This window comes from Prinia subflava, chromosome 5 (genome assembly GCF_021018805.1).
Source record: "Prinia subflava isolate CZ2003 ecotype Zambia chromosome 5, Cam_Psub_1.2, whole genome shotgun sequence".
Classification (NCBI taxonomy): domain Eukaryota; kingdom Metazoa; phylum Chordata; class Aves; order Passeriformes; family Cisticolidae; genus Prinia; species Prinia subflava.
In genome coordinates, this window is record NC_086251.1 from 31,922,236 (window position 1) to 31,950,077 (window position 27,842).

The 27,842-nt window shown below is 38.4% G+C and overlaps 2 protein-coding genes across 3 annotated transcripts in view; both read left to right on the top strand.

The window, feature by feature from the left end:
• The window catches only part of KATNBL1 (katanin regulatory subunit B1 like 1), a 28,828-nt gene extending 12,297 nt beyond the window's left edge, over positions 1–16,531 (top strand). Inside the window, exon 10 of one of the 2 annotated variants that reach the window (XM_063398801.1) lies at positions 1,211–16,529. In XM_063398801.1, the coding sequence (XP_063254871.1) occupies positions 1,211–1,243 (33 nt within the window). In that variant the 3' untranslated portion in view covers positions 1,244–16,529. Of the gene's footprint in view, positions 1–1,210 lie in introns of both variants that reach the window. The other variant, XM_063398802.1, reaches the window with a different exon arrangement.
• A 1,197-nt stretch (positions 16,532–17,728) lies between these two features.
• EMC7 (ER membrane protein complex subunit 7) lies at positions 17,729–27,369 on the top strand. Its single transcript, XM_063398803.1, has 5 exons — positions 17,729–18,007; positions 20,207–20,326; positions 22,198–22,336; positions 22,871–22,951; positions 24,802–27,369. Exons 1-5 carry the CDS (start codon positions 17,772–17,774, stop codon positions 24,952–24,954), a joined length of 729 nt encoding a protein of 242 aa, XP_063254873.1. The 5' UTR covers positions 17,729–17,771; the 3' UTR covers positions 24,955–27,369.
• Positions 27,370–27,842: the final 473 nt, after the last annotated feature.

Genomic DNA, 27,842 nt, shown 5'->3' on the forward strand with positions numbered 1-27,842 from the left:
CAAAGAGCCTTAAAATTGATGTGAAAAAGGGCTCAGTTGAATAGGGACAGATGTTTTCTCTTAGATCTGTTGTGCCCATTGTTGTAAGTGTGATGCTGAAAGGAGAATCTTAGCCCAGGAATGTCATTGGCAGTTGCACATCAGGTGACATACTAAGTTCTAAAGCTTATTGCTGACCTAATGCTTAGGAAATGATGAGTTTGTGGAGAGCAGAAGAGCCTGTCTCAGAGAAATCCCTGCTTGCATTTCTCATAGATCGTGATATCAGTGACATAATGCAGGTGCCTGGTAGATGCATGTTTTGCTGTTTGTGCTCATCATGGCTTTCTGAGATGGGGCACCAAAGGTTACACTAGATAGAAACCTCTCCAGGTGGATGGACCTGATGAAGGTAGACAGAAAGGAGTTACAGCACACACTTGGTTGTGTGTAGGATTTGAGTGAACTTGAAAAAAACTTAAAAATTGCATCTCTTACTTATATCTTAAGGAGTTTTGGTGAATCTGTAATACTGTGCGTACAGAATTGATCAATTTGATGTATCAAACAAGTAAATTATTTCCTTTTTTTCTGGGACTGCTGTGCACCTGCAACTTCAATTTTGATGTCCCTGTAGGAATAAGTGCAAACTTCTTCCAGAGTTTCAGTCAGCAGGGATGCAGAAGAACTGAGTTCTAACTCCCAGCTTGGTAGAGCTATGAAAGCATGTTATGTAGACTGCCTAGTTCTTTTGCTAGATCAGAATAGCAGCTATAAGTAGTGTCAGTTTGTTTCAGGGTTCAGGTTCCCTTTATATCCATTTGCTGGCTCCTTAATGTATATCAGCATAGATTGTGGCCAGGTCACCTGAGCAAGTCAGAAAAAGTAGTACAAGAATATTGGAGAGGTTGAGTGAAGGAATATCATACATAATATATTTTAACTACATGATATGATGATGATGATGATGATCTTTCCTGCTCATGCAGGGAGCAGAGGAATAAGACTCAATTGATGGCTTTGAGCACTAATTCTACTCTTCTTGCAGGCTTTTAGTACATAAAGAAATGTCATTGAAAGCATTAATTGAAAGTAATTATGAAGATAACTTGTTCTGAAACTTGGGCAGATATAATTATTCTTGTGTTATGGTCCTGATTGGTTACCCTGCTTCAGACACAGAGTTGATGTTAGAGCTGTGACAAACACTTTCTCCTTTGTTTCCTTCTAGGATGTAAATGCTTATTTATTGCAGCTACACTGACATGACGGGGAAACAATCCCCTAAAGTATCCGTGAAATACGTACTGAAAGCCTTTTGAGAAATACTGGCAGAAGAGAACTGAACTGTCAAGCTCTTTAATGAAACCACTAACAAAACTCTAACAATCTACTTCACATTGAAGTGGAAAAATGTCTAGTAGGAGCAACTTTTACTTCAGTGAGGTGAAAGTGCACTATGAAAACTGTATGCCTTTGCTGCATTTGGGATTCACTCAGTTAGTAGGTATTCCTTTAAATGCTACTGTATTTTACATCATCGAATAAAAGAAGATGAATCATACTGTTATGAAGACAGGACAGCAGAACCAGTTATAAGGAACCAACAAACACAATCAGCATTAAGAGCTTTTAAATGTCTCTTTCACAAGAGAACTCCAAAATGCACAACTATCTTCCAATTACATAAAAAATACAAAAAACTTTGGGATATACAGTTACTTCTATGTTTTAATCAAATTATTAAAGATGGGTTTTGTTTGCACTATTGAGAAACTATACAGCAAAGATGCCTTAATTACTAGTGTTTCAAAAAGCCAATGTATTAAGATGCAAATAGCTATTATGTTCAGATTGTGATGAAAAACTACAAAAATCAGGGTTTCACATTGTGTAGTTAATGAAACATTGCACATATACAAAGATTCATGTATGAAAAATATTATAAATACCTGAAGTTAAGCTTGGATAAACAGTTACTGCAAATGTCAGCAGAATGGTGAATTTATGTCTAACAAATGTTTTTATACTGTATGTGGATTTCTAACACAGTAATCTTGTTCTGTATCATTCAAACTACATGCAAATAAGTAAATATATTAAATATATCTACTGTTTTTTCTTTTCAAGTTCCAAAAAATCAATTTCTAGAATAATCTCTTCCACAATACTTTTTATCATAGATATTTATGTCTCTTATTTGAAATGTTTACAGCCAGGTGAGGCCATGTTATTCAAATCACACCCTTTTTATACTACCTCCGTTAAGAAAGTGACAAAGAGCTTTTTTAAAATTGGTCAAGTTCTAACCTGATCAATGGCAAATTCATACCAACAACAGCATTGAAAATACAGCTATAAACTTCTACTGTCATATTGATATGCTGTTCCATTTTAATTTAAAACCTATGTCGTTATAGCTCTGAGGGAGTCTTAATCTTAGACTTGCTGTTGCCTTTTTAAATTTTGTGATTAGGAAGCATGCTTTTTCAATTAAAACTTGAGAAGTGCCAGCTCTTCACTTAAAAGTATACATGCACAGCATGTATGACCAAATAGCCTACTTCCTTAAAAATAAGTACTTGCAAGGGTTGTTTTCATACCTAGCATTAAGCATGTGCACTTTTATTGACATGCAGGAGAAAGGTCTTTTGATAGCCCTGAGTTTTTGCTCTAGAGATTAAATTAATTTTAAACTCCTGTAGTGGTCAATAACTTCAGGCCTCCTGTTGCTTAGATTTGTGTTTAGTTTATGTATCATTGTTGCTGACTTCTGAAGGCCAGCTAGAAATCTGTCATTAGAACTTGGTGCTTTTGGTTGACTGTTCTGTAAACCACCAAAGTTTTGCATTTCCTAGGGCAGTCAGTTACAAAGAGGTTTTGGGACATCCAGAAACTTTGTGGGACAATCTGGAGACATGCATATAGGCAATCTTTTTGCTAGAATTGTTATATATCATTACAGATACTTCATGCTCAAAAAGTTTTGAGATAGGACTTTTCAAATATTCTTACTGTCAATTAAGAATCTAAAGGAACTGTAGTATGACAACATTCTTGTATTTTCTATTGAATGCTTAAATGGAAAAGTAACAAAGTCTAGTTTCATCATTTGGATGGCAATTGCTGAAACTCTTCGATTATTCCTCAAGGAGAATACTGTTTATAGAAACTCACATCTTTTTTTCTTTTTTTTTTTTTTAATAGACAAAATAAGTCATGGTCATTTATTTCTGATAATATAAGAAAGCATAGTTGTAATTGATTAAATGGATACTCTAGTATTTAAAAATCTAGCTTGAATATAGATTTAGATACATGGGCTTATAATGAATTCTGTATGTGGCCATTGAGTTACCAAATCCTAAATGTGGACAATGCTTTTGTTTTAGAGGCAAAGTAAGATTGACTTGAGGATCATTACTAAGGAATAGCTAATAAAGTAGTGCATTCTTTTTAACTGCCAGAAGTTGTATTTTGACAGGATCAATAATACAGTATTAAACATTAGCATCTGTGCCTTATTTTAAATGATTTTTTTACTGTTTTCAGGCAGCTACTAGACTGTAAGAACAGGATTCAGGTGTCTGTATTATTAAATTATTTTTTCCATCATGTTCTTAATTCATTTAAACTATTCACACTAATACTCAGGCTCAGCTTCTTGTATTCTCTTTAGTTCTCAAATGGCTAGGAATCAGTTTTGCTGTTACTGAATGTACATGTGTAATACCTGATCAAAGTCGGCATGAGTTAAATGTCTTAACAGCTGTGTAACTCCACTAGATTCATATAGTTGTCTCAGTGCATCTAAGAATTAAGTTTATGAGCTGTCCCATGCATAAATGCTAGTTTTTGTGACACTTTCTGAAAATGCTGTTTCTAAGATATGTGAAACTGATGTCTTTGAAAAACAGTGTGTCTTTCGCCTCAGTGTTGCCCAAAAGTACGTGAGGCTGTTTTGGTGAAGGTTTTAAGTGTGATCCAGGATTTGCTCATCCCTGAAACTGAAATTAAAGGATCTTTCTGGCAAACTGTCTCTGCAGGTCTGAAAAAAAAAAAAGCCCAGTATTTTGTAAATGTAAGTGTCCGAGTTGAGGTATTGCTGATAGCTTGCTGAAGACTGGAGGTGGAAATAGCTATGCCATGAATTAGCTGGGTATGAAGAATTTAGCATGTCTTAATGATCATGTCTGTCTCTGTTTTGAAGGAGCTATGCCTGTTTCTCAAGAAAGAGTCCTCTACTCATGTATCACACAGATACTGCAGTTCCACATCTTAATAATGCTTGCAGATTGTTGCTTGTTAAAAAAAAAATAGCATCAGCCCTCCAAGAGCTTATCCTCTGCAGTGAGATATAAATAAAATGATTTTTTCCCTCCTGTTAGGTTGCTTTATCAGAGGCTGCAGTTTTAACACTTGAGGTGCAGGAGGAATGGGAGAGTAGGAGAGGACAAAGTACCCATGCCCTATGCTGAGTGACATCAGCTCCACTGCATTATAAAGCAGGCTGTATTTTCGTTTTCTGGCATCTGAAGTGACCAAGTTTGGAGTTAAACGTCTTTATGCATTTTGTATCGAAAAGAGAAAGGTTTTGAAGATGGATACTACAGTGTTAATTTGTGCTTTCTTTGTTGTTGGGGTTTTTTTGGGTTTTTTTTTTTTGGTTTTTTGTTTGTTTGTTTGTTTTTCTTGAAAGAGTGGACATTCTTGTGTGTGAAAACTTGCAAGTGTCTTATGTGAGGCTTACATTTTAAACTAGCAAGTGGTTGCTTTTGCCCATTCATCTTGCCAGATCTTCCAGTTCTGCAGAAGACAATGTCTGTCTTAGTGTGGAGATTTGCAGCTATTTCTTGTGCCTAGTTTTTTGGTGCAAAGTGAAACTGGTGGTTTGTAGTCATCTTATTTCAGGATACAAAACCATGCAAATGATAGTACTAGTGTGAAGTTATTCCAGCTTTGCACAATGCAAATGGTAAAGTTTATGAAAGCAGTTGATTCTTATGAGAGGAACTTTATATTGAACTGATGTTGCATTGGTGAAGGAAAAAAAATGAAGCAGTTTTTAATAGCCTTGGTAAAAGCCAGACAGTGTAGTCTAATTTTTGCCTTCAGTCTACCATCCTACACACAGTAATCATTGTAGGCTACAGATAAAGATTCACAGGGAAAATAGATTGAGCTTGTGTTATTAGTGCTTATGTTATCCTTCTTTAAACAATCTATGTTTATTCCATGAGTTGAATATCTTGTTTGATGTCTCTGAATGAAACTAAATGCAACTATTTTTCTGCCTCTTTCCACATATATTCTTTAGCACTTAATGCTGTTATTTATTGCTCATCTACTTTAAATACACTGAGTGTGTCTTGGTTAGAAGTGAGGAGGGGAAGATGAGAATTCTAGACAAAACACATAGGGCTAGCTATTTAACATGATTCAATTTGAAGCAACTGGGAAGAATTTCTGTCTTTCAAAGGTGATGCAAATTTTGTTAATACCTACAAATTGAAGTGTGCACTCACAGCTCTAAGTTTGACTTTGAATTTGGTTGGAAAAAAAATAAAGTGCTTTCATTTTAAATAACTGTAGCTGCAGTATTGTTTCTGTTCTTGTTTTTTGCATTGAGTATCAAGCTGGACTCAGATATTAACCTGCCATAAGGGAGGCAGAAGGTGTAGCACTGTCCCTTAAAGGGATAAAATTGAAATACCCACATAGTCTTCAACTATTGCAGACTTAGAATATTTTTGTTTCTGTACTGATGGGAGTTTTGTAGTGTATCTCTTTATGTATATTGTGGCTGCTAATCATTGCTGTAAAATAAGATCTGCTACTTTCAGCTTGAATGTGATCCAAAGGGGTTGTGATTCATACAGATCACTGCTTCAGTTCAAGCAGTCATTACTTTGAGTGCTGTAGATGAGCAACTAAGTGTTGGGGTCTCAGACACCTGTTCTTTGCTGTAACAAAACACAAGGACACCATATTTATCTTTCCCACCTTTTTATTCTTTCTTTATTCTTTTACTTAAGTGTTTGAATCCCCTTTGGAAAGTGATAGATGCCAACATGTGATAAAATGCTTTTACAAATATGCTTCTGACTTCTTTTAATATAGTTCTGTGAATAACAGTTTTCTGTGGATTTGGGGAGGAGGCTGTTCTCTGTATGTATATAGGTTGGAAATAAACAGAACTAGTGGACTTCACTGTAACTGTAATCGTATTCTTGATACTTTCTTTTTTCCATAAGCACTGTGTATATTGTGAAACAATTAACCCTAATAATCTAAATATACAGTTACATTCCAAAACTGCCTCCTCCTACAGGTGTAAGTCTTGAAATACATATGCACCCTAGTATTGTGCTTTAAAGTGATCTGTAGACAATTTAAAATAGCTCTTGTAATTTATGATGTGTCTTTGTCAAATTGAATCTATTGAACTTCACTTTCAAAAAGTCCAGTTTATGTTTGGATCTTGCAGTTGCCACTTCTACTCGTTTCAGATATTCTATGGATTTAAACATTTAGTGCAGCAAGTATTCCACCTTCAGAAAAATAGCTGATCTTTTTGTCTTTTGTGATAACAGGCTTTCATTACATCTCTTCTGCATGAGACAAACCTCTTTTCTGCAATTTTTAGGAGGGTTTCAGAGGAGGGTTGCCACATAAACCTATGGCATTTTCTAAATGGGGAAACTCCATGAATACAAGTAGCTGTTAGGACAATGCACATTTCATTACTATTGAATTGTCTTTTTTTTGTGTGAATCAGCTATCCTATTATCTACTTAGTCTAGATAAAAGTAGAATGATGGGTTATTGGGGAGTTGAAGTTGTAAAAGCTCTTGGCTGTAAGAAACTACAACTGCTCTTTCCATTCTGACAAAATTGCTAGAATGAATGCAAAAAGGAGCTATTTTTTATGTTTGGTTCAGAGAGCAGACATCTCTTTATACTTTCTGTGTCTGCTAATAGTACTTTGTCTTGAAGCTTAAAGGCATAAGCATTTATGTGTATTTGCTTAAAATTCTAGTTATTAAAATAACAAGTTTCTGACTGAACAGGAAAAAAACCCAAACTTGCTGCATTAGTTAATTTCTGGATGACTCTGCTACCTCGTGTTTCAGCTCCAGGAAACAGTAAATTGCAAAAATACAATTAACAATCACGGTACAAGTAGTGATAAAACTTTATTTTCAGCGTTATAAGTGAAGCAGTATTACTAGTGAACCAGTAAAGCAAAGCAGGACTAAAGACATAGCTGCCAAGTTTTGTTCTCAACCTTGTGTTTTAGTATGTCTAAAAAGCTTGACTTCAGTCAGCCAAAATGAGCAGTTATCGATGGGAGTGTTAATTCTGGCATAGTTCTGTGCCAGCAGCCAGCATTAGCATAATAATAAGCAGTGAGCCCTGCCTACCAGAGCAACTGTCTTTTCACAAAAATTTTCTTAGAGCCTTGGTTTTGGTTGTTTTGTTTTGTTGTAATGTTAACGTGTTTTTGAATAAAGAGAGCAGACGGAGTTTTCTAAATCTGTTAATTGGATGATGGGGTAGTCCTGTAAGAGGTACCTCTAAAAATACTGTCCTCTGAGTGGTGACATCAGTAATTGTTACAGGGGGTTGAGGCTTGAATGCAGGCACATTCTCAGCAGGACTGGCCAGTGTGTGCTGTCCTGGATGGCAGTGTAGGGAATTGCATAAAACTGGGGAAGGAGGAGTGTTTGTGATACGGTACAAAAGTTCCCATTACCTGAAAAGTGTGCCTGTGTTTGTTGGGAGATTGGGGTATGATGGTAACTGCAAGTCTTTCCAGTCCCATGTGCCGAATCCACAGCACTGAGGCACTTCACAAAGGAAGGCTGGAGAGCTGATGATCATAGAGCAGTCATCTTCCCTCACAGTTGCTGCTTTTCCACCCTTCTGACATGTTGGGGCACATCTGCTTGGCTGAATTTCCAGCTCCACGTCCTTGTCACTTATCCAAGTGAGAATAAAATGCCTTCATATTTGGCACACCTAGTTTCCCAAGTGATGTCTTGTCCCTCAGGTCTTCCAGGTTCTCACTACAAAACAAATTAGTGAAAACTCAGAGGCTTAGGATTCTGCCCTACACAGAGCATCTGTGGAGGCCACTATGATATTTAAGATGCAGCTGTTGTATTAAGAGGGTTTGTGTGTGTATAAATGTTTTTTAAATGTGAATGCCCTACCAGTGTTCTACCGCCTATTAAAAATGCCTACAGTTCTGAACCTTTGCAAATGGCAGGCTGGTGACTAGTTAGGGAGGAATCCTGCTTAGGGAGCGAGTAGTTTGTTAGCTTGCATTGGGAATTTTTTCCTATTCACCCATCTTGCCTCCCCCTCTGAGTGCAGTTCTTTAAATTTGTTGGTGCTGGTTTGACTTTTCATTTTTAAAAGCTTATGTCTTTTATGGTTTTCTGACCACACAAAATAATTGGGATGTTGGGTAGAGTTAGAACGTACACAAAATGCTGTATAAGCACGTTTCCATTAATTTCTGTGCAGAAGTATCGTTTTTGCCCTTTCCTCTGCACTGCAGTACATTTATTTTTCTAGTGGTTGCATGTCCCTTAACATCTTCAAAGGGCTTCTTTCCACTTCACAGTTCTTGATTCAAAAAGCAGATTAGTTTCTCTGCAGAAGAACAGAGAAGGTTGCTGCCAAAGTTAAAAACCAGAAACGGGGATGGGGGTGTGGGTGGGACAGAGGCGACGGACATGACACGACCCAACAAAAACCACCAAACTACAAACAGCAATTCTAAGCTCAACCCAAACCAAAAACCTAGAATTCAGTTGTCTCTAGCATAAAGTAGTGCTGCGGCCAAATGACAACAAATGCTGCTCTCCATTTTTCATTAAAAAAAGCACATAAGAATGCCTTTCTGAGCAAAGAGTCTCTGATGTTACAAATTGTTTGGAATTTTTTAGGGTTAGTGCACTGTGATTTAATTTACTTTCTAAGTGAGTATTCAGTTTGTGACCTCAGCCAACTTACTCTGAAGGGCTGTAAATAAGAGAACGCCCTTGGAGCTTTTCTTCACAACTGGCAGCTTGCTAACTTCATCTTTTACCTTTGGGACTAGTGAGGCATATTCCAGCATTTCTGTTTGCAAGATTTGGCATACACACTTCTGATGCTGCTTTCTTACTTGATACTTCTCTCGGAGCTCTGGAAAATGAGCATTTAGCCTCTGGTGATTCCTTTAAGTTCAGTTTGGTTGAAACAGTTCTGATGTCAAGGATTTTGCTTATGTGAAAGGAACTATAAGATCTCTTTTCCTTTGTAAACTCACCAAATCTAAATCTTGATTGTAATAGGCTTCTGTATTAAGAAATCATTAATCTACAGACCTTAGTATCCTCATTCGTACTTCTTTTCTGACAAAATTGATTTGTCTGTTGTTCCTTTGTGGTATTTACTCACCTTATATTTTTCCTACCTTGTGGAGCAGTTTCTATCCATTAGCCCTAAGGTATGTCTCCAAGATACTGCTGTCCATGTGTTTCTGCTTTAGCATAATTGTCTCATTTTTCAGGCATTTATATGAGGTTGTCTTTTGGCCAGGAAATGCATTCAGAACTTGAACTTATTTTAATAGTCCAAAATAATGTCTTCACTGGTGCTTTGTATGGTTTTTGATGAAAATACCATTTGTGCTGGCTTTGCAGCAATATAATTGAATTTTGTGGTCTCAACAATGAGAGACTCAAGTGAGGGGAAGAACTAATTTGGGTCAGATGGCTCCAGCAAGCCCTACCTTTTCTTCCCACATCTAGTGGTGAAATAAAAGGAAGATAAGCAGCAGTTACTGATTTAAGAATGGGTTGAACCCAGCCTCAGTCACAGCTACTGTCTTATATATATGGCTGCTTCTCATGGCATTGCCAACTATTGTCAACAGTCAGCTATGCAGAGCTGTGGCATGTGTGGAGCAGCTGCAGCACTGCTCCCTGACCTGCTTGGTGAGCTTCAGACAACAGCATCAACTCTGCTAAGAGACCCTTTTGGTGAACCCTTTGTAGGATTCTTTCCTAGCGGAACTGCCCTTAGATTTTCCAAACTCTCATCTACAGTTGTGTTGACAATTCAGTTATAAAATAACCTGTTTTTCTTTCCTGTATGTGCCTGCTCTAGGTTGAGGTGTGACTTGTGTGCTTTGTAAGCAAGGAGAATCTTCTCGTTTTAAATTTGAAGCTCAGACTTTCTAATCTGCCTATGTTTTGTCTGCCACAGAGACTTTCTAGCCAGATACTGGGCTGTGTAAAAGCCTGCAGTGGGACGTGCTGGTGGTTCACCTGTGCTCAAACTCTCTGTGGCCTTGCTGAAGGATGCTTCTCTTCCAGGTAGACACACTGCAGCCTTTAAGAGGTCCAGGTGCTTTTTCACTGAGCATCACACTATTTTATGGACAAAGAGATAGCACTACCCCAGTAAAAAAGCATTATCATTTTCAGAGATGAGCAGAGTGGTAGGTTTGATTTAGGTTGTTTGTTTCTTTTCTAGACAGGTATTACCTGGAACCTCAGTGCAATGTATATTTTTGTTAAGTGTTGATGCACTGTTTCTTCCGCTCTCTGTCTCACCCACCTGTCCCCACAACTTCTGCATGAAAACAAAGCCGTCCTGGCAATTACTTGATTTTGTTCCTCCTCCTAATATTTTGACATGCCAATATCTAAAAACATACCTTTACACTTGCAAGAAGTACTTCTAATCTAGACAGCAGAGTCTGTCACCTGGAATGAGCACCAGTTTTAAGATGCTTTGCTAATTCTTCAGGCTTGCAGGAGACAGTAAAAGTTGTAGATAAAATCCTGCAGCACTCTTTCAGTAACACTCACAGTTACTTTATTTGCCTAAAATAAGAATCTAAAAGCAAAGCAAAAAGCTACATTCAGGACTTCTGCTATCTGTGGCAGAGCTACTACTTGCAGTGAGCCCTGGATTTTACCAGGCATTATACAGAGCTTCCCAGAGGAGCCTGCTGTCAAATATATTTACAGTACATTTACAAATAATGAAAGCAAGTAGCCAGAGGGAAGAAAAGGCATTGAAAGGTCACTTATGCTATTATTTTCTTCCAAAAATGTATGAGAAATAGAAAAATGAGCCGTTTTTATTTAGCTCAAAAAATTGAGGAAGGAAACATAGGCATCCAAACCCATGAATCATATGGCAAGAACAAAACTTCATGCTGCAATTAGAGACATATGATAATGCAAGTATTATAAAGCTAAAAATTAGTTCATTTAACCCCACAGTGCTTCTTTGAGAATCGGCAAATCATACATCAGGTTAAATTATTACAGTTAAAAAACAAAGTATAGATGGAATCACTGTGCTCCCATAGGACTCTTACTTACCCATAGTCTAAGGCTGTCATAGATATATTTGAGTCAAACAGGAACTACTACTTATTGCAAAGCTGTTAAACATGTTGCTTTAATGGAACTGTTTAACACACTGAATAGCAATGTAGCAACGCATAGAAAATTAGCTTGTTTGCCATTGATTAATGATAGATCATGTGTGCAGTTCCCCAGAGTGGGACATTTGAGCAGTTCCCTGCCATGTACAAACTCAGGCTCATTAAGGCATGTCTTTACTTGCACGATCTGATTCAGCATAAAAACCCACACAAATAGGAATGCACTTTAAAGATGAAAACAAGATTTGTATTTACCTTACTTAAAGTGTAATGGAGGTAATACACCTCCAAGTTATTTCATTCAGGTAAAAAAGGCAAAGATGGAGAGACAGAAGAACAAAAGTTGCTTATTTCAACAATAGCTTGAAAAGAGTTACAGGAGAATTACAGTCAATACATTGAAAGAAGACAGTAGGAAAAAGTTACCAATAGTTATTCTTCTAGGTGTTGAATTTCAAAGAAGTAGAAACTTGGTAAACTTGTTTAGGTATCAGCTGTGCACATGCAGGGTTATGTATGTCAAATGCCAGCCTTGTACAAGAAAGGTGTGAACAGATAAATTGGAAACCAAGAAGAGTTACAGTTCTCAACTTCTCAAAAATGAACAGATTGTGTTTAAAAGAAAAAGGTTTCTACAGCTGCTGCTGAAGATTCACTTCAATTCAGAGCCACTGTAATTTTCTCTGTAAATGAGAAAAGGAGTTTAGACCAAAGACCCAGTTTTTTTTCTTTTGCTTTGTCAGATATTGTGAGCTCACAGGTTTTACTACTTTTCATATTTAGTTTGAATCTAGATTTGCTAATAGTACATACTGTAATAGCTTTTGTAATGTTTTTAATACACCAAAGAAAATGTTTATCATCTAGAGATTGCTACTCCAATTCCACTTGCATTGTTATACTTTTAACTTCTACTATGAATTGTGGAAAATAAAGCTCCCTCCCCAAAGGAAAAAAAAAAAAAAAAGGAACAGTAAGCTTTGAAATACTGCAAATAAATCTTTAGTGGGCTTTGGTCATTCACCTCCTTGAAAACCATCATCAACTTTCTGATAGGCCAGTAATGGTTTAACTTCCAGACAAAAAGAGGATATCTGCTGCTTCTGACCTTCCTTCAGGTCCTCCTAGCACAGAAGTAACTGTAGCGTAATTTAAGCAACTGCTTAAAGCTCTCTGGATTACTGCAGCCTTCACATGTGGGATGGAGGCTTTCCCACACTCTCTGCAGGGCAGACAACTTCTAGACCTGCTCTGTGAGTGTGTCACACACTTGGTTCCTGAACAAGCTTCTCTCTGGCAGGACACCCTACAAAAGTGCTTGCAGCTGCTTTGTGTTGCTCAGACCTCCTGCCAGATGTGAACCAATTCTACACAGCACGTAAGCTGCTCGGGCCTGGAATACCAAGAAAAGAATGTCATTTTGTGCTGGTCTGTTAGTAACACTGCAGTAATGCAGAAGTATGCTTTCAGATGTCATTCTGTGAAGGATGTGATGAGAATGCTCTATTATGTGGAGGCCACCTTGTGGCATTATGGAAGTAAAACCCAGATGTAAAAAAACAACAGCATTTAGACTGCATATTTGCAACAAATAAGGATTCTAAACTGCTTACATTTTTAGAACCCAAACATCACACTGATGTGTCATTCTAGCCTCATGTGAAATGATTACAGGTGCTGTAACACCTGTACAAGTAACAACACAGGAATCTGAGGACGTGTGTAGCACCATTCTGTGGGTCATAGCTTATTACCAAGTCACCTTAATGAATGCTGCAATTATTAAACCTACTGCTTGCATGGTTAATGCACAATTGCTGCTTAACAGACATGTGGGGACAAATTTTTACAGACAATAGGAGCCGATGAGGAGTGCAGTCAAAGTACTGTAAAACTGACTTCCAGGTTATCATCATGTTACATATTTGTTCTGCTTGCATGAGGGAGTCTGGAAATTCTTACAATAGGAAAATTATGTTCCTTTTCCTGGCTCTTAAACTGTGAATTAAATTTCCTCCACTGAAGAATGAATTTGAATTTTGAGTTCAGTTGCAACCAGACAAAATTGGCTATCATCCTGCAATCTCAGTATCAGCATTTGCTATCTCCTAGGATAAGTGTGCCAAAGTAGAGTATCCTGGTTTTGAACGTCTAAGGCGATGAAAACAATTCATTCCTGAAAAAAAAAGTCCTGAAGAATGTCCAGTCAGTTTGAGGTGAAAGCAAACAAGGGAGTAGGGGAATGTTATCTCTCTGACACAGGAAAGTCCCCAATCTTACATGCTGACTCCATGCTATGAGGGTGGACATGTTGGAGATGCAGGAATTACTCTGACAACTGCAGAGTTCACAGGGGATTAAGAGATTTTCTGCCCCAATATAAATCATTTAGATTGCCAAAGACATCTTAGGTCATTGAGTCCAACCAGTAACCTGACCCTGCCAAGTCCACTAAACTGTATTTGTAAGCATGACATCTCCATGTCATTTAAATACTTCCAGGAATGGGGACTTCACCACATCCCTGAGCAGCCTGTTCCACGCTTCACAACGCTTTTGATTAAGAATTTTTCCTAATCTCCTATCTAAACCTCCCCTGGTGCAATTTGAGGCCATTTCCTCCTGTCACTTGTTACTTGGTTGAAGACGCTGATCCCCACATTGCTCCAACTTCTTTTCAGGTGGTTTTAGAGAACAATAAGGTCTCCTTGGACCCTCCTTTTCTCCAGGCTAAAAAACCCCAGCTCTCCATCAGCTGCTTCTTATGAGACTTGTGCTCCAGACCTTTCATCAGCTTCACTGCCATTCTTTGAATGGAATCTGTTTGAAGCAGACTGGTATTCTGCAGCAACTGAGGACAGCCTGTGCGCTTTCTGCCCCGTCAGAGACTCTCTCAGGGCATCTTATGTTCAAAAGAACACAAAGACTGTTGCTGAGCTCAGGCTGCAATCCTGACTTTTCTGTTATCATTTCTAGTGCAGCACAGTAAATTGCCAGTAGATGGCACACCACAATAATTTATTTTTTAAAATGGTGCTGAAAGAAATATGCAGCACAATTTTTGTTAATTTTGTGTTTAATCATAGTAAAGTTCCTTGGGTAGGAGAGAGCTCAGTAGATGAGTTACCTGGCTGTAGCCTTTGACAGTACCTTTATGCTGAACTCTTCCATCTTTCTTCAGTTTGTGTATTCTCATAAATGTGCTCACTTTGCTGGGCATTTTGGTTTCTTCTCACCTCTAATTAGTTTATCAGAAACCAAATAGGATGTAGCTTATGAGTGTTCCAATGCACATGGAGTTCTTATTTATTCTTTGTGTCAGCAAGGATTGTATTTTTGCCTCCCCCAAACATTTGTGAACCAGCATTACTCATCCAGTGTGTGGAGTGTTGTTGCCTGTGTATCTATATCGGGGGACTGACTCAAAGATTATGGTAAGATTAGAGGCAGGTGGCTGAAGGTGCTCCCTGCTTGTCTGGTCAAAGTCAACACCTCTGCATATTCAGCCTGAGTCACACACAAAACAGATTTTTGGACTGCTGTCATTTGTGGTCCAGCATCTGTCTGGTGTATTACAGTAAACCAATTTCAATAACAAATCATCTTCATTTTCCAAATCAAATATTTAAATACTAGCCAAGGTACTATTAGCTTTATGGAAAGAGAAGTTTTCAGAGCAATTACACTGAAATGTTCAAAGGTGAATTAAATGCTTTACTAATGGTGACCTGTAAGCAAAAGACACTTAGCAAGTTCTGCTAGCATTCTGACTCCAAAAAGGATTAATCAAAAAATAAGTTCTGCTACCTTTTTTGCAAACTCCTTTTATCCTTGGGAGATTAAAAAACTCTCTTACAGTATACAACAGCACCCCAAGCCACTTACTTCATTGTAAACAGCTGTGATGATCTTGGGATGCTGATGATGCATTCAGAGGGATTTAATAGGTTTCCTCTGCTTTTTTGGTTTGTATGTGAAACCAAAGGTGACAAGCATCTGGAGACACAGATTTCAGTGCTACCAGTGTGCTGGCATTACATTCATCTAGGCCTTCTCTTTGTTCAAACCATTAGGGGCTGTCAGCTCTCATCCATCTGGCTGACAGTTCTGTAGTGTTAGCAGCAGCTGGTTGAAGCAACTCAGACAAAACTGAAAATGTTCTTGTGGGCAGGGTAGAAGTTTTCAGAAACTTGCAATTTTCTACGTAGCTGCTACTCAAGGAGTGAATCCATCAATGAAGAGACAACTACAAAATTTGGAGGTCATTCTTGATTGCTTTTCAAGTTCATAGAATTGTTTGGTTGTTTCCATTGAACTGAAACTGTTATTTGGCAGTTCTGTCTTTTGATGAAAGATTCACTTGAAATCAAGCTGCAGAAACAACTTTGCTAAAAGTAAAATTCCTTCCAGAATAAAAACAGGTAGCATCTCCCAGCTGATGTACTAATTATTTTGATAAATATATACCTGGATGTTTTTATGTCTTTGTTTCCATTTGTACTACTGTTGTTCTGTGATTTTTCTTTTTACCTAGAAGACAAACAAGCACAGCACGATATCAAAACTGACAAAATAGCATTGTGCAATCCACTCAAGCTGCTGTTGTAGCTAGTCTTAACCAGAAAGAGGCAGTAATTAACCAATTTAATTTTTTTCTCAGTTGTGTACACTTAAAAATATGGTAACTGATATATTTGAATGAAAGAGAACTTTTAATATGTGAAGAAGTTACATCTTGAGAGGACAAGGGACTACTAACCTAACACTGAAAAGGGTGCATGCCAGTGCAGCTATTGGAAAAGGCAAGATGCTGCTTAATTAACTTCTCAATTTGTTAAAAGGATGATATATATAGAGAGAGAAGCTTGGGTTGGATTATGAAAGAACGAATAGGGGGGTCTTTTTCTTTGGGTTCTCCAAGGATTTAAACCAAGAAACTGTATTATATAGGTTATAAAAACAAATTATTAGGATGAGGAAATCCTTAAAACTGGATGGCATGCTCATTCATACTGTGGTCTGACAGTATCCTAATACAGTTCCTTGAGGATATTTTTTAAAATGAGCACTTTTACACTAACTGCAGGATATGTCACTACGAAGATGATACCTGTCTGTGGTGTTGTACTAGAAAGAGTTTTGTCAGTAGCTTTAACATAAATGCTTCTGCTTAGTGATTATATTGGTAAGTACTTCTAACACTATTCAATTCTGGCATTCTTACATTTCCACCCCCAAAGCTGCTGGAGTTTTAAGTGTTTGTGAGCTTATGTGACAGAAGAACCTAATAGATCATACATCTTCCTGATTTTCTCCAAAGTAGAAACAGCCCAAAGATACTAATAGACAAATAATTCACAACATCCCACTGACATAGGATGACATAATCGTGCCTCATATAATGTAGTATTTTTATTATCACCTGATGACCAGGTTCATCTTGTTTGATGATAGTGTTTTCCACAGGGTCAGTAATTAACTCTGACATAAATAAGAGAGGTAAAAGGAAGCAACTGTAGCCACAATGTGACGATGAATACATATGACATAACAGGATGTAAAGGGGATGAGGGGGCAGGGAAGGTATTTCAGCCCTCGTGGTTTCTCCCGTAAGTCTGTGTCTGCCTACTCAGCATCACATCTTCATTCTGTTGTAACTAAGTGCTATAAATCATTTCAAAAGATTACGCTTTAGGCCAATTTTAATCTTTTGTAAGATTTTTTTGTTACTTTTTGCCCCCTAGAAAATGTTTATTAGTCTTTTCGTGATAACTATTAGGATTTCAAACTACAATGCCTTAAATATATCCATTACCAAGGAAGATACATGTACACCTTAGACATCCTTTTTCTTCAGGTTCACGTTTCTGTCATTCCACATTTTAAAGTGGCAACGTATCCTTGGCTTTTACTCGCAAACCGAAACACAGGGCAGCCGTCCCTGCCATTCCGACCCCTGCTTGTGAGCTGCAGGAGGTGTGCGGGCCCGGGCTGCTCGGCTCCGGCAGCGCCCGCGGGGCCGTGCGCGGGGCGGGGCCGTGCGCGGGGCGGGGCCGTGCCGAGGGGCGGAGCCGTGCGCGGGGCGGGGCCGTGCGCGGGGCGGGGCCGTGCCGAGGGGCGGGGCCGTGCGCGGGGCGGGGCCGTGCCGAGGGGCGGGGCTATATCGCGGAGGAGGGGGGCGGAAACTATACCGCGGGGCGGGGCCGTGCCGAAGGGCGGGGCCGTGCCGAAGGGCGGGGCCGCGCAGAGGGGCGGGGCCATAGCGAGGGGCGGGGCCGTGCCGCGGGGCGGGGCCATCCCTGCCGGCGGCGGCGCAGGCGCAGGGCGGGCGGCGATGGCGGCGCGGGCAGGGGCCCTGTGGCTGGCTCTGCTGTGTCTCTCGGCGGCGCCGCTGCCCCGCGGCGCCCGCGGATCGGAGCCCGTCGGGCCGGCGGAGCCGTCGGGCGGCGCGGGCCCCGGGGAGCGGTTTAAGATCGAGGGCCGGGCCGTGGTGCCCGGGGTGAAGCCGCAGGACTGGATCGCGGGTGCCCGGGTGCTGGTGGACGGGGAGGAGCACGTCGGCTTCCTGAAGTGAGCGGCGGGCGGGGCGGAGCGGGGCGGCGGGCGGCCTTGCCCGGGCGGGAGCCGGCCGCTCCCGGGGCCGTGCGGCCCGCTCGCAGGCCCGGCCCGGCCCAGCCTGCGATGGCGGCTGAGGCGGCTCCTGCAGGGCTCGGCCGTGTCCCGGTCAGGCGCGCACGGCCGCAGGGTCGTGGGATCACAGAATCCCGAGCTGAGCTGCTGGCGGTACTGTGAGCGCTGGGCCCTGCCCTGTAATGGGCTGGGCACCGCCAGCCGTGCGGTGCCGTAGGTTTTGGCCTCACGTCCAGCAGACGTATCCAAACTGATGACTCAGGTTGCTGGCCAAAAACTTCGAAACGGAGTTTAATTAAAACTAACAAACAAACAAAAACACAGCCAAAACAGAAACCCCAAATGGTTTTGCACTGTCTGGAAGACCATGTTTATTCTCAACCTCTGTAGTAAGTTCTGCTACTTCTTATTTAAGAACCTCACCTTTGATAAGAATTTACCCGATGTGGAGATATGTTTGTTCATGGCAGAAGTTACAATTGTAGTTCTGTGTTAAAATACCCGTGAAAACTTTAACTACTGGTGAAAGCTAATTTAAGGGACGTGGCGTTGTTCCTTCACACAGCATCATGCAAATGTAGCTGGAAACTGTAAAGAATCATTATCTTCAGACTTGTGTGGTATTGGATACATTCAGATAAGCAAAAACCCTCGAGAATCTAAGACATAGAAAATATCCTCAGAATTAACAACTGAACTAATGCCATAATTTCAAGAGTAGAAGTAAATTCTAAATTCTTAGTGATTTTCAGTACAGTATAAGACATTGCTTTTAAAAAATGTACAAAAATGAGTTTATGTGGAATGAAGATACACCCTCATAAATATTCATAATTTTTAACTAATCTAAGTAGGAGTTAAACTTAATTTTGACTTTGGGTTCTGTCAATACATTAGCACAACAGATTCTGCTCTGCAGATCTTGTACAACCTTGACAGTGTTTCACCTGCTTAGCCACTACAAACAATTTTGAGAGCCTGACATCATATTTAGGAGCTGATTTAATAGCTGCTGTCAGGTTGGCAAATTGCTAAATGCTTAATCGAAATCCTAAATTTCTCCAATACTGTAAAGAATGAAAAATTAAATTATCAGGTAAACATTGTTATAGCAGTTGGAATATAAGAGAGTGTAAGCATTCTTAAATTCAAATCATCACATAAAGGTGCATAGGTCCTTAAGTGTTCATGTTAGAGAGAGATGTGGTGTGAAGGACATAATGACAAATTCTTTGAGAATTCACTTTTAAGAGGGCTCATTTATTTGTTTTTCTGGTGCATTTTACTAATTTTTTAGGGTTGGTTAGATTTTTTTTCCCTTCGAACAAATTTTTGTATTAACTTTGCATCCTATTTTTGGGAAAGAGATCTTTGATGTTGCACTTAACAAGGTAGAGAACATTAGTTTTTTCTTATTGGAGACTTCTGGAATACACAGGAGCAAAACTTCTGTACCTTTAAGGCAACTGGTGCTGAAGCTTACAAGTAACCTTGTACTAATATTTTCATCGAATATTCAAGTTTCATGTTTTAAAATAAAAGCCACGTGTGTAAAAATCCTTTCTGTGCATATGTTCAGAGCTCTTAGTTTCCTTATGGCTGTGATTGAGCTTTCCAGCGTGGGCTGGTCCTAAAGGGAGCAATTAGAAGTAAAAACCGCTATTTTTGTGCATTGCAAATCGTCCCTTTTACCCACCCACACTGTGTAGAATGTCAGTCTGGGGGGGGCTTTGCTTTCAGGAGAGGCACTGAACCAAAGTAAACTCCATTGTATGTATTCCAGAAGGAGGAAGGAAGGTGTAAAATACTTCTGCCATCACTTGAATACATGAAATATAACTTATTTCAGATTTTATTAGGGCTGTTAAATTACTCCTCCAGCAGGACAACACCTTGAGGGCACAACAAAACCTTCAACCAAAAAGGGAATTTTCGCTCCTATTGCGGCATGCGTTGATGAACGTAAGGGGCTTGATATTGTGAGTGCTAACTTATTTCCTTTGGGTCATTGTGGTTATATTAAGATTTGTAATACAAAATGATATAGCTTCTTTAAAAAAAAAATTTAAGTGCAACAGAGCACCTTGTCTTATGTTCTGGAGCGTACTGAAATGTGGTGGAACTCACTGTTTTTTTCAGGACCGATGGAAGTTTTGTGGTTCATGATGTACCTTCAGGATCTTACGTGGTAGAAGTTATATCCCCTGCTCATAAATTTGAGCCCGTGCGAGTTGACATAACTTCAAAAGGCAAAATGAGGTGAGCCTTTCCTGATGTGCCTCTGTATTGATGAATTATGTGTGCCTGACAGCAGAGTGTAAGAGCTCGTGGAAGCACTGCTGTAGGTCTGATGTTCCATCTCAGACTGTATGTGTCAGCTTCTTTTAACATCACTTCTGGAAGCATGTTTCTCAAATTCCAAAGGCTCCTACCTTTCTTCCTTTTGTATTTATGGCCTGAAATAAGAGAAAAGAGACTTTAAAAGTTCATCTGTTTGTTTGCTTTTATTATTTTTTTTGCAGCTATCCTAAAAATCTAGGCATAAACTAGTTAACTGCTTTATTTTTTGTCAACACTTTTTTTCCTTCTTCCCTTTTCCCACACATTTCTTTAATAAATGCACTGTCAGTAGTGGGCACAAAGAAATTTTTGAATAATTCTGTTGCACCCCCATAAGACACTTGTTACAGTTACTGGTCAATATTAGCAGTTGCCAGTTTCCATTATTTCTGTAGGATTGTTGGCTTGTTTTTATGTTGTTGCCAAACCACTCTTGACTGTAACTATAGACTATCCAGTAATACAGAAAAATCTGTCTATTAAGGTGATTTTCATTTAAATGAAAATGCTGGTATTTAATTTTTCTTTGTTCAAGCATGCACATAGCATCTTAACTTCTAGGAATACAGTCACCAGTGTAAACACTCCTGCAGTATATTAAGGGGAGGTTAAAAATTGAAATCTCACTGAAAACGGTGCAAACAGTCTGTTTATAATAATAATAAATATAATATAATAATATTTCATGATTATAATACATAATTATAGTCATAATATAATAATGTTTGAGCTTATAGTAAGATCAAAGAGTTTATTTGAGCTGAGGTTTTTCCAGACTTTATGGAATTCTTATTTTCATACTTGTTAGTATCTTACTGGTAATAATTAATATGTAACAAATACAAAGACGCAGACAAAATATTGGATATAACCTCACCCTTAGCACTGTGTATCTAAGGACTGGTAAGGTAACAAATTTGATGTTGAGTAAATTGCTGGGATACATCTGCAGGGGAACGTAGCAGGAGACTTGACATCTCTACCAGTCCAGCAGGTAGAAACTGTAACGAGGAATGCAGCTGAGGAATCAGAGATGCATGAAAAACCAAGATACTCGGGGAAAATGTCTACAGGGCTTTTCTAAGGGATGTGCTGCTTTAAAAAATTACATTAATAGCTAGAAAGAGGAAACAGCATGTGGATAACAAATGTATTTGATAGATCTGCTTGAAAATCTCGAGTTTTCTACAAAACACGTAGTCATAGGTAGGAGGGAAAGATTCTATAGATGAGTATTTGGTGAAAAAATCACAAAGAATAAATTATTTATGGACAGAAGTCATTCCTGGAGTTGCACAAAGTAGATAAATATTCATAAATCATGAAAAATAGGTCAAGAATGACAAAGATGTTAGTACTGAGTTATTATCTAATAATTAGGCCCAAATGAAGAATACTAGTGATGAACTATGGAAAAACCTTATGAAGTAATAGACTGAGATTCAATATTGATAAATGCAGAGTAATGTACTTATGGAAAAGGTATTAACTTCACAAGTAGTTGATCTCCTGAGCAAACTGGTTAAACTACACTGCACTATTCAAAGCTGGACCTTAAACAGCATTGTTTTTCTTGCTTGTTTACAAGGTGACAAAACATGGTTTGCTTTTGATTCCTTTAAGCTGTTGAGACAAATTAGCTTTTCAAAAGTGAAGCCTAGTTGACATTGCATAGCAGATGGTTTTGTTTGTAGTCTTTTATTAAAATTTGTTTGGATTTTTTTAATCTTTATTATTTGCCAAAGAGTCTATGTTTATATTTTCAATTATTTACATTTTGGCTAATATAGAGCAAGATATGTGAATTACATCAAACCCTCTGAAGTTGTCAGGCTGCCATATCCACTCCAGATGAAATCTTCCGGACCACCTTCGTATTTTATAAAGAGAGAATCTTGGGGATGGACAGATTTCCTCATGAACCCTATGGTATGTACAGGCAACACACAAATATTTCAAGTATGCTAAGCATCCAAATACAGCTATTTGTCAGAATACTAAGAATAAAACAATTGAGCAAAAATATGCATTTTTCCTTTGCTCGTCTGAGAGGATTGATTTTACTTGCTTACAAATGGAAAGTTTTTGTGTGACATCTCCTCCCCTGTGTACCACTGTTAGTGTACGTCCTCTGAAAGTAGCCCGTGAAAGTCTCTTGCTTTGACAGTGCAATGCTGTTCTTGTAGTGTAGAGATCAACATGTTGCAAAACTCTTAAGTACAACAGGTGTAAGAGAGAACAACCTTATTGGTTGGACCTTATTGGTCCAACTTTGAAAACTGGTGTTTAAAACACAGTACTCCCTCACCAGGTTTCATTCCTGACAAGTGTTACTGGCTTACTGATTCAGAATCACTAGTTCTAGAGTTTGGCTGTTTAATAGAGCTTCATTTTATTTTAGTAGGTCTAAAAGTGTTCAGAGCAACAACTAAGCTGAAGAGGTATTTCCTGTTTTCTCTGTAGGTGATGATGATGGTTCTTCCATTACTGATATTTGTGCTTTTGCCTAAAGTTGTCAACACCAGTGATCCTGATATGAGGCGGGTAAGTGCATTCAGTCATTGCATATGGAGAGATCACAGGTAATGAGATTTCAAGGCACAGAAAGGTAATAATAACAAAACTGTACTTTAAAGAAAGCCTTAATGGGCATCACTTATTTAGCTAATACATGTTGCTGTTTAAGCAATGAGTCATTTAATAAGTGCCCAGTGTGTTGAGTGTGATGTGGGGTTCTCTTGCGCTTCAGCCTAACCACAGTTCACTACACTGTTAAATCCAGATATTGCACTAGTATATACGATATGGAGTCTCAATGTAGTCATTGATTATCTGATTTATTGTCCTTTCATCATGCAAAATGCTGAATAGCAGAAGGCTAGGACAAAATGGATATTCAAGGTGTTTGCTAAATCTTTTATTTTTACAAGTATTATTTGTATGTCATGGGTGGCTGCTTTTTGAAGGCTTGGTTAACTAAAAGCTCCTTTTTCTATAAATGACCACTGTCTTCAGTAGTACTTTATAGGTGTCTGAGTATTTTTTTTAAATAAGTAATATCTTTATAAAGGTATGTCAGCGTATCAGAGCTGTATAATGCTCTTTGACTATAATTTTGATTAAAAAACAGATACAAAGATACATTATATATTCATGGCATGTTCTTCAAACCAAGCTGAACTCTGAAAGTTGAATTTAAAAAACAGATAATCACATATGCTTTACTTTTTTCACTGATGTGACACTGCTTATAGACAGGTTGTTCTGTTGGTAAAACCATCAAAATTTCCAGTGATTTAGTTCTTATCAGATAACTGATATGACTCCTTAAGGAGAAATTTTTAAGTTGGAAGAATTTTGCCTATAATTTAACTTATCTTTAAAAAGTAGGAAGAAATTGTTTGTAAGAACTAAATTGTGGTAGCATTCTCTAGATGACCATGTATTAAATTGTTAAGTGTTAACTTGTGGAGTATATGGAGGCTGTATGACATTTTTCAAATTAACTTCTTTTTTCTTTCTGGAATCAGCACAGTACTAGTTTGTATAGAAAGCTGTATGATTCAGTAACTGTGCTTGTTTTAGAGGTGTAGTGTAGATGCAGTAGTAAAAAAGGCTACTAAAACGCCTGGAAAGCACCTAAAGATCTATCATTCTGAATGAGACAAGAGCAAGATGACAATCCCACACGAAACTCGAAATTGCCATAACCATTATCCCTTTGTGGATGTGCAGTTCAGCTGTTGCAGGCATTAAAAGTACTTCAAGATTGCTTTATTTTAAAATGCTAGTTCATTTCATAGAACCACTGTGCTAAACCCTAAAGTTACATTAAGCTTACCTGGATATATGGTCTTACATTAAAATCCCTTTTTTCCTGAAGGAATGACAACTCAGCTGCAGTACTCTAGTAGCTTGGTGTCAGAAAGTAGGGCAATAAAAATATCTAATCCCTTCAAACAGCATCAAAAGTTTGTTGATTTGCTATAAATAATAAATTGAAAAACAAAAGTATGACATCTATGAGAACACAGATCTGAATATCTAAACAATAGCCTAAATATTAATATGGAGAAAAGTAGTGCTGAAAATAAATAAATTTTATCTTTTTGATTTTTTTTTATCAGATGGTTGCCCTGTAAGACTGCATAAGACATGGTTACCATTTTTCATACACTGCTGCTTTTAGTTTTGGGTTTTATGTTTCTGTGTGTAGCTGGGTGTTTAGCTGTTGTTGCATAAAACTATGTAGCAATATGTATCCTGGAGGAGTCCAAAAAGTAAAACAATGTTTGGGAAAATTTGGTATCTTTCTCATACAGTCTTTTAACTGATGCCTTAGATACAGCCAGAATTGTTACAAGCTATTAAGATTATCTGATCTTTGCATGCAGGAAATGGAGCAGTCAATGAACATGCTGAATTCCAACCATGAGCTGCCAGATGTGTCTGAATTCATGACAAGACTTTTCTCTTCAAAATCTTCCAGCAAGTCTGGTGGTAGCAGCAGTAAAGCAGGGAAAAGTAGTTCTGGAAAAAGGAGGTAGTTAAGTCTTCCTCCTAAGTCTGAGTTTCCACAGCTCTTTGGTGTCATGTTTATTTGTCTTTGAAAGATCAAAAAACCACTGCTGTAAACTTTACCCAGGCACAACATAGGTTATGCTACAAGTGTGGTTTGTAGCTTTTTTTAGACTCTATAATGGGTTTTGTACTTGACAGTAAGCAAAAGATGACATGGCTTCAATACTGTATCTGTATAAAGTTATTGATGATATTGAATTAACTATATTGTTCTGTAGAGAATTAAATTATACAATGTGTTTCATGGTAATAAATGTCTTCAGACAATGTATAAAAAAATTTCAAAGATAATAGGAGCGGAGTTCAGTTTTAAGCTGTCTTTAATGTTTTACACTTGTTGAGTTTTGAAGTGAACAAATCATCCTTTCAAAATGGAGTTGGGAGTTTACTGGGTAAGTAATTTGCTGTATCAGCTTGTCACATTACATATAAAATAATTTTATTTTATGCTGTTTGCTGCCTGTACAATTTACAGAATCACAGAGTGGGTAAGGTTGGAGGGGACCACAGTGAGTCCTCTGGTCCCATGTCCCAGTCAGGGTCATCCTAGAGCATGGGATTGCATCCAGTTGGTTCTTGGATATCTTCAGTGAGGGAGACTTCACAACCTCTCTGGCCAATCTTTAGTTCAAAGATTTTCCACTATGTATTCCCCAGTTTTACTCTGATCTACTTTCTGCTAAAAACTCTTTGGGAGGAAAGAAAGCAAAGTATCTTGCATGAGGAAGTCATTTAAGCTGTCAAGATCTCAAATCTTTCTTTTCTAATTTATGTGTATCACTTCTGTGACACTGAGGTGTAGCAATACATCTGTATAACAGGCCATTCTGATGCACCAGCCAAACTGTTTGGGAGTAATCTTACAACCACCTGCAGTTATTGCTATCAGAACCCTCAGGAATTCATCAAGGTTACTGAGAAAAACAGGGCTGAAAATAAGAAGAAGAGCCTGAGAAAGAAGAATACCAAGACAACAAGAGTAAGCTAAGGGAGGCCATGAAGGCTCTGAACTGTAGCCAGTCACATTCCCTAAGGGACGCGTGCCTGCCTCGTGGACAGGGCGAGCTGGCCAATGAAATGATGCATGACCATGTGAACAAACACCTTAGAGTCTGTAACTGTGTGTTAATGTGAACAATAAATCAGCTTCTGCCTCAGTCATAGTGGTTGGTCGTACAGATGCCTGTGCTCCTGCACTGAAGCTTTTCACTCTTTCTATGTGTGCTGTGCTTTCAGCTTACCAATGGAATGATTTGAGGCAAAATACAGAATTTGAAATGAAGTTCAAGTTAACTAATTTTAAAACGAAAGAAAAGAACTCCAGGTGTAGCAGGAAGCTAAATTCTGCTCATCTTAAAAAATATGTTCCAAAGTATATGGCTCTTGAGGAATGCTTAGTCACCGACAGAACTTTGTTCTTTGAGCATGCCTCTATATGACTTACACAGTATCTTTTCAAGCTACCTAGAGAAAAGTTGTAAAAACTGATTGTTTTTCACTATGTCTGCAAATTAAAATGACAGCAAACTTGCCACACCCATAGCAACAGTCCATAAAAATTTTTTCATCATAAATGCTGTTCTTCATCTTTACAGCTGGTAACTTGTTCAGTAACAGTGTCCATGCACCATAGGTAATGTATATCTGCTTCCAAAAAAAGGTATTTAATACCCACTTACAGTACATCTGAAGCAAAATCAATTCTAATGCATGTACTTGTTCTGCCATACACAAGAAGAGGGCTATAAATTTTCTTAGAATACATATTTAGAAGTTATACTGGGAAAAATTAAAGTTGCAAGGGACTAAATCCTCATTCATAATATTACGTCAATTTTTTAAGGTTTTAAGCACATTTTGCTTGAATGGTCTTTTTGTTTCACATATGAAGTAAAATATTTTCGATGGAGACAAGAAGATATTTGGATGTTCTTGCTGGAAGGATCTACTGAAATACGTGTCAAGTTGCATTGGTGAAGAAAAAAATTATTAAAAAACCCTCTTTCAGCAGTGTCCTATGAAAAAAATATATGAAAAACAGCAATACTTTGAAGGTGGAGCAATTAGCATTGTTACTGTGCTATCCTGGAAGTACAAGCCATGGGTTACTTTTGTTTAACAGTATTTGAAATAACAATTGAATTGCTTTAGCTTATAATTAATCATACGGATGCATTTTTCCATGTTAGGAACATGGCAAAATTACAAAGGTAGGAACTAATATTTCTGCCTTCTTTCATGGTGTCTGTTCACATTCTTGATTTGTCTTCAAGGGAGAATGGAGAATTCAGGCCATGAAAAGATGAAAGCCTTTGTTAAGAGTGCAGAGTGAAAAAGTTCACAGGAACTGTAAAAATCGTATTAAAACTTTGGAAGGAGCATATGGAATATTCATCACTTCTCTTTTTCTTAGGACTTTGTAACTGAAGGTTGAGGCAGTTCCTTTGTGCTCCAGGATCAGATGCAGTGCTCCACTCTCAGAAACCTGTTACCAGAAAAATCAAGCCCACAAATCCTGTACATTATTCACCTCCTTTTCAGACACCTTTGTGATAAAGCAGTTTGTAGAAGTGTGTTAGTCTGCTGCTGAGCTACTGCAAGTTACACTTTTTTTTCATTTCAGAGCTGGAATCTGGGTGTCAAGTGAGCAAAGGTTCTAGCCAGAGTGCATTGGTCACTTCCAGTCAATTGGTCGTTGTTGTAGTTTAACCTCAGCCAAAGCCCAGCCCCACGCAGCTTCTCACTGACTCCCCCAGTGGGATGGGGAAGAGAGTCACAAGGGTAAAAGAATTTGTGGGTCGAGAAAAGGGCAGTTTAATAGGGAAAGCAAAATCTGCACACACAAAGAATTCAC

Excerpts from the sequence above, each read along its gene's own strand:
- EMC7 (XM_063398803.1), top strand. The coding sequence starts at position 17,772 with ATGGCGGCGCGGGCAGGGGCCCTGTGGCTGGCTCTGCTGTGTCTCTCG. Across the intron at positions 18,008-20,206 it reads GAGCACGTCGGCTTCCTGAA|GACCGATGGAAGTTTTGTGG; the intron begins GTGAGCGGCGGG and ends TGTTTTTTTCAG. Across the intron at positions 22,337-22,870 it reads ATTTCCTCATGAACCCTATG|GTGATGATGATGGTTCTTCC; the intron begins GTATGTACAGGC and ends TTTTCTCTGTAG.